General features: G+C 35.8%; 1 protein-coding gene across 2 annotated transcripts; it reads right to left on the reverse strand.

Moving 5' to 3' along the window:
* Nucleotides 1-929: 929 nt before the first annotated feature.
* Nucleotides 930-5,458, reverse strand: LOC129756564 (MATH and LRR domain-containing protein PFE0570w). 2 transcript variants are annotated; one of them, XM_055753471.1, is made up of 4 exons: nt 4,675-4,893; nt 4,324-4,470; nt 4,158-4,223; nt 930-3,587 (listed from the first exon to the last, which is right to left on the reverse strand). In XM_055753471.1, the coding sequence occupies exons 2-4, from the start codon at nt 4,418-4,420 to the stop codon at nt 964-966; spliced, it is 2,787 nt and encodes a 928-aa protein (XP_055609446.1). In that variant the 5' UTR covers nt 4,421-4,470; nt 4,675-4,893; the 3' UTR covers nt 930-963. The 2 variants fall into 2 exon arrangements, with proteins under 2 accessions (XP_055609446.1, XP_055609445.1); XM_055753470.1 differs by lacking the exon at nt 4,675-4,893 and adding an exon at nt 5,294-5,458 and having other exon boundaries at nt 949-3,587.
* Between the last annotated feature and the right edge of the window lie 1,037 nt (nt 5,459-6,495).

Here is a 6,495-nt window from a genome sequence, read left to right on the forward strand (position 1 = left end):
TTATTCGACCATCGGTGGGTGAAATGCGAGACACGATTTTCAACAGATTTAGTCAACTTATCTGATTTGCCGATGACATTGACATAGTCGGCAGATCAACTGCGGCGGTGGAAGAAATCTATCGCAAACTGAAACGCGAAGCAGGAATTGGGTTGATAATTAATACGTCTAAGACAAATAAACGCTGGCCTGCGGATCCGAGACCGACCGAGGTCAAGGTCACGATCGACGTCGATGAGCTGGAGATAGTCGAAGACATTTGTCTATCTCGGCTTACTGGCGACCGCAGAGAATGACACCAGCCGTGAGATCCGGAGGCGAGTAATCAGCGGAAGTCGTACCTACTATGGACTCCACAAGCAACTGCGGTCGAGAAGACTTAGCCCTCGCACTAAATGTAACCTGTACACGACGCTTCTTAGACCGGTTGTCCTCTACGGACACGAGGCGTGGATATTGCTCGAGAAGGACCTGCGCACACTCGGGGTGTTCGAGCGACGAGTGTTTAGAACCATCTTTGGCGGCGTGCAGGAGGACGGAGTGTGGAGGCGAAGGATGAACCACGAGATCACGCGACTTTAAGGCGAATCCAGTATCCAGAAGGTGGCGAAGGCAGGGCGGATACGCTGGGCAGGACATGTTGCGAGAATGCCGGACGACTGCCCTGCAAAACAGATGTTCGCTACGAATCCAGTAGAAACGAGCCGAGCAGGGGCGCAATGAGCGAGGTGGTTAGATCAAGTGGAGCGTGATGAATGAAAATAAAAATAAATAAATAAATATGTTGCTGCAATTGAAAGCTAAGGTTCTGTAAAAATGATCTCATCTAAACTTGTTTTTCTCCTCAAATGCTAAAGCCTCAAGGTACGTCTCCAATCCGTATTGTTAACAGTATAGCTGCATGTATAACAATTAACCTGTCACGTCTTAATGCATATACAAAGGTAATAAAAACAACGCTTATTAAAAACTAGTATTATTTATTTCACATGATAATGAATCATTCATTCCATAATCATCGTTTAAGTAATCTAGTAAACTATGCTGTTGAAGTTCATAACTTAATTTTTCTTGGTTATTATCAAGCATTAATCGATCACAAGATTGTGTACAAACTGGTAAATCAATGTTTGCTAGTAAACTATCAAAATCCATGGGACTTATTTGCCCTATGTTTATATGATGATTGTTATTAACATTGTCACTATGATCATTAAAACATTTCAGTACACCATAATTTGCATTCTTTTCATCACTCCCGAAAGCCAATTTAGCGACGTTATCATTCACTATGCTATCAAAACCCTGGTCGTTAGACTGAAGTCTCTCATTAGGAATTAATGTTTTAAACTTGGTTGCATCATCGTAGGCATTTGCCTGGAACCAATCATTTTTATGGCTATTCATCGATTCTGCTATCGTATTACTACTGGTGTGTTTTTCAACAGAATCCATTGTAAAAGTAACACTATTTGTCAAATGGTTTTTTATTTGAATCTTGCTATTCGGGTTTTCATACGACTTTGCTTGAACGTCAAAAATATTGCCAAAAGAATAATTTTGAACAAATTTAAGACCGTCAAACTCATTAAACACCTGTTTACTTTCGTCTTGGTCAATATTCTTGAGTAAACTATCCTGCATATCCGATTCATAATGTTTTTCATTTTCACATTTCATTTGAATGTTTTCGGCAAATTCACTTTCTTCTAGTTTGTATTGAACTGTGTTATAATCAGGAGTACTCACCTCATCAATTTGCATGTGGAAATCTAGCAAATTGACATCATTATATCTATTATCCGGTTTACTGTTTGATAATATCGTTTTATGATGTTTTAGTAAATCTTCCTTCTGATTGTATAATGTCACTTTATTATCATTTAGTATATCCTTCTTTTCCTTCATTTGCGGTATACCAGGTTGAACTTGTCCTAGTAATTTATCAAGGGTCTCATTCTCTGAAACATAGTTATTAACGCCGAGAGAATATTCAGTAATTTTGGTATGGCTTCGAATAGTATCAGAGCCAAGATTATCGCTTTCAGTATCAATTGCACTCATTATATCCTTCGAACTGTATAGTGTTTTGTTTGGTAGCTCGTTGTTGAGTTCCGTTTCGCCATGGTCAATATGCACGGTTATTTTTATATCCATATTGGATAGTAATTTATCATCATGCAATGATGCTAAAGTCAGTTCATTTCCTTTGAAGGCAGTTGATACGCCTGGCGTTTCAGATTTCATTGATAAATCGGTGTAATTACTATGTGTTGGCGATAAAAAGTTTTGTTGCGAACGTATTTGATTTTGTTTTATTAATTCCAGTTCATCTTGACTTTGTTTTAGCTGTTTCTGCAACTCAGCTATTCTTTTCTGTTGCTCTTTCAAAAGATTGCCTTCTTCATTATCTTTTTGCTGCGGCAATTCATTTGATGATAGTATATCAGTATCGTTTCTTGCTTCGAATTCTGGATTCTTTTCCATTATGCTCAAAAAAGGTTTCAACCGTTCAATTAGGCTGGATTTGGATCCAGAAACTGGTAAATTAAATTTTTTGCAGTACTGTTTAAGCTGAAATACTTTCAACTTGTTCAGAACCTCGGATGCTGGATCACCCTTTTTTTGCATATCACACGTCTGTAAATCCTTATCTCTTTCTTTCATTACTGCAGGGAAGGATGACTTCAAATTAACTGGTAAAACTGGCGGCTGTTTACACATTTCTTCTAAATATTCCAGCAGATATTGTTGTTTCATTATTAACTGATAATTTGATTCTCCACTTGCTTGATGTGAAGATGATGAGTGTTTTTGAGCATTTGGGGGGCCTTTGTACTCATGAAATTTAATAGAACGTGCTTTAGAAATCAATTTGTTCTTATTCTTTTTCTTTATTTTTTCTTTCAAATTGCTGGATATCGAACTTGAACTTTTTTTGATAGGTTCATTACCCAGAACTAACCTATCCGAGCTAATCTCTTGTTTTATATCAGGCTGCTGTAAAATATTGTGGTAGCTATTTTTCAAATTAATCATATGCGTGACTTGTTCTGAAATTGCGGAAACTGATGGCCCTTGTTGTAATGCATCATCTGATGATTTTGATTCAGGAGGCTGTGTGAACAATAGAACGCTTATTGGATTAATTTTATTTTCACCCAGATTTTCTCCTTCGGAACTTAAAGAATCATCTTCAACACAAATCAAATTCAAATTTTCTGGACTCTGAAGAGTATCAGAGGGAGAAAGAACTTCATCTGTTGCAGTATAAGTTACCAAACCTTCCTTAACTATTCGCTCAATTGGCTCATCGGCATGTAGAATGTTTTTTTCTATGAGTTCTAATGGACCAGGTCTGTGAGATATTTTAGAGTTCAAATGATCTACTAATAAGGCTTTCTGCAGCATCTTTTTTTTATCAGCCAAACTGGGATCAATATTGCCTTCCTGATGTTCTAAAATATGCCTTCGCTCTAATTCTAGCCTATCGGGCCTTTGTTTGATCTTTGCTTTCAACATGTCACCTGTTTTTGCTCGTTCCAACTGGCGTTGTTGTTCATAAATCGCAGGAGAAGTTTTTAGAGCTAGAATATAAACAAATATAAGTAAATATATAACCATCCAAACTTTCACCAAACTCTGCTTTTTGGGGTTTTTGTTTAGCCTAATAGGTGGTATGAATAAGAAAAAAACAATTGCTTCGGTAGCTTTAACTCAGCTCGAACTCTCAATGGCAAAATTTTAAAGTATTTGAATAACTATATAGGTATAAAAAAGCACAATTACTCAACACCTGATCCGGAATAAAAATATTCATAATCGAAGTATTTGACTCTCGAAACTGCTTGAAAATAGCAGGGATCGAATCCCACTAACCTAAATTAGGTTAAGGAAATTTTGTAAGTCCAGGAAGTCAAAAGAACGCAATAAGTATAACGAAATGTACTATCTAACAAAGAAAACGGAAATTCCACAGCAATTACGGAGCAAAGTTCAGTTACATTTAAATGTGCTTATTCGGTTGCGTCTTGTAATTGTGTCCTTTATTCCTCTAATGATAAGTAAATTTTAGAATCAAGCTATGCTAATAATAATTATTAAACATCGGATTCTATGAAATTTTAACTTTTTCAATAAAAACAAATATTACTTACATGGCATTATTCCTTGCTCAACCAATTGATTTAAAGACCGCCGAACCAATAATTTGTTTTTAAGGGCTGTAAAATAAAGAATTGATTGGTCTGTGATTTTGGTGTACGAATTTATATATGTATAAACCATCGCATTGTATACATAAATAATTTTTAATCAGCTTACATTCTTTATTTTTACCCATCGATGATTGTAAAGGACTGGAATCGATTATTGCTTTTGGTGGTGATAAGCGAGACCCCGATGGTTCACAGTAATCCATTTCAGATATTAGGGTGCTTGTGGGTCTTAGCTGTAAGGATGCGTTGTAATCTGTGATTTAAAAAAAAGGTAAATTTATTTCATCGATTCTGTATACGTAAATCAACAGTAAATTCTGACTGACTGAGGCTGTAGTGAGGCAAGTACCAAACTAATAATTTAGAAATTATGTATATTTATCTATTAAGCCAAACTTTGTAGACTAAGTCAATCTACAATAGGACGAATCTATTCCCGAACCTTCCCACATCTTACGAAAATTATTCTCATGGCGATAGTCTGATGGAAGAGATATACCAGAATATCACAAGACGACAATTTTTCAGTATAATCTCGAAGTGATGGAAGAGGGATCAAGAACTTTTGGAACTCATTTTGTCGAGCCATCCTGCATGGAAACCTAATTATTAATGATTGGAAACCGAAAACCGAACATACGCCGAACTTGTCAAGTGGAATTTGCGTGACGAGTGGCTAATTTGAATTTATAATCTGATTATAAATTGAGAACTTCGAATCGGAATCTAAATCGCACAAGAAAATGTGAAAATTTGATGCGAATGAACAAATGGGTTTCTATGTGTTGGTAAATGTTTTCTTTACCAAGTGTACAGTTCGATATGAGGAAACCCGAAAATTAAACAGAATTTGTTTCGAACTATTGAAATTTTTAAGCAGATTGAATGATTTTTCTACTATGAATTTACAATCAATGAACATTTGCATCGGCGGTTACATATTTTTATTCCAGATGCTTTCATTTGGATCGACATTAAAAAAATCCATTGATTGTTATTTTTAGTCATCCACTAAAGTGGGTGGGGTAGAGAAAAATGATTCGTCTTGAGCCATTATAATGCTTTTTAAAACTTACCATGGGAAGCTCCGTTAAACGATGACATATTTTCGAGTAAAACAGCAGTTTGGTGAAGAAATTATTCAGATATCTTTCCAAAATATGATTTTAATAACTGTTTTACAAATATTATTCACAATTTATTTGTGCAAATATGACATTTTGATGTTTTGACAGCAGAAAACTGTGTTGCCAGTTGCAGGTTTTTGTTGTTTGTAACACACTTAAAAACATTTATATACATACTACGCGAAAAATCATGTAAACTGATTTCCACTTTAAGTATCAAGGTAAATAGATGCTAAATCTGAGTTTGAGCATGAGCCACTGGACATGTTTCGAGAAAATCGTTGTTGGTGAATCACATTTTCAATTCTTATTTCATGAATGCTAGTCGAGTCCATCTATAGCCTAGTCCACACTAGGCAACATGAACAGCGATTTTTGTTATGAGACGATCTTTGTCGTCTGTTGTTGTTGTTGTTGTTGGAAACCTGAGACGGTCTCAGTGTCTCCCGAAGAAAATGGGAGACGCTGAGACCGTCTCGAGACGAACCGTCTCCTAGTGTGGACTAGGCTTATAAATTTGTAAGTCAACGTAAAAATGGGCGCAGAACATGCTGACGTACTAGAAATCGACGTTAATTAAGTTTTTTTTTAATCAGGTGTATTTATTCAGGCATTTTACTTATATGGTAGTAGAAGGGGGAGCCGTAACAGTTGCGGGGACTCAACTGTTAGTTGTATTCTAATTTGGGGGAGGGAAGGGAAGCATTTAGGGTTCATTATCGAAAACGTTTCTCCATCTGGGCTCGGTGGTGGCTTCCTGTAGCTTCCTGTATTTTGGGTTTATGAATAGCTTGCCTCAAATCTTAAGTTATTCATTCAGATTTGATTGAAGAATACTTTAAACAACATATTTTTTTAACTTATACGTGGAAATTACCCTTTCAAGGGTGCCTGCAATTTTTGCTTTCTGCACTGCAAAAAATCCACACTTAGGATGTATATTTCCCCCACACATACGTCTTCAAAATTGTTCTACGCTTAGATTTTATATGATTCATATGATTATCATATGTCACACATAAAATTTATGTTCGAAATATGAAGTTTATATGATATTGACACATAAATTATATGATTTTAGTCTTTGAAAAAAATTCTCATGTTAGGTGAGTAATAGTTTATAAAAATTACAGCAGTGAATCTTCATTTAT

This window comes from Uranotaenia lowii, chromosome 3 (genome assembly GCF_029784155.1).
Source record: "Uranotaenia lowii strain MFRU-FL chromosome 3, ASM2978415v1, whole genome shotgun sequence".
Lineage (NCBI taxonomy): Eukaryota > Metazoa > Arthropoda > Insecta > Diptera > Culicidae > Uranotaenia > Uranotaenia lowii.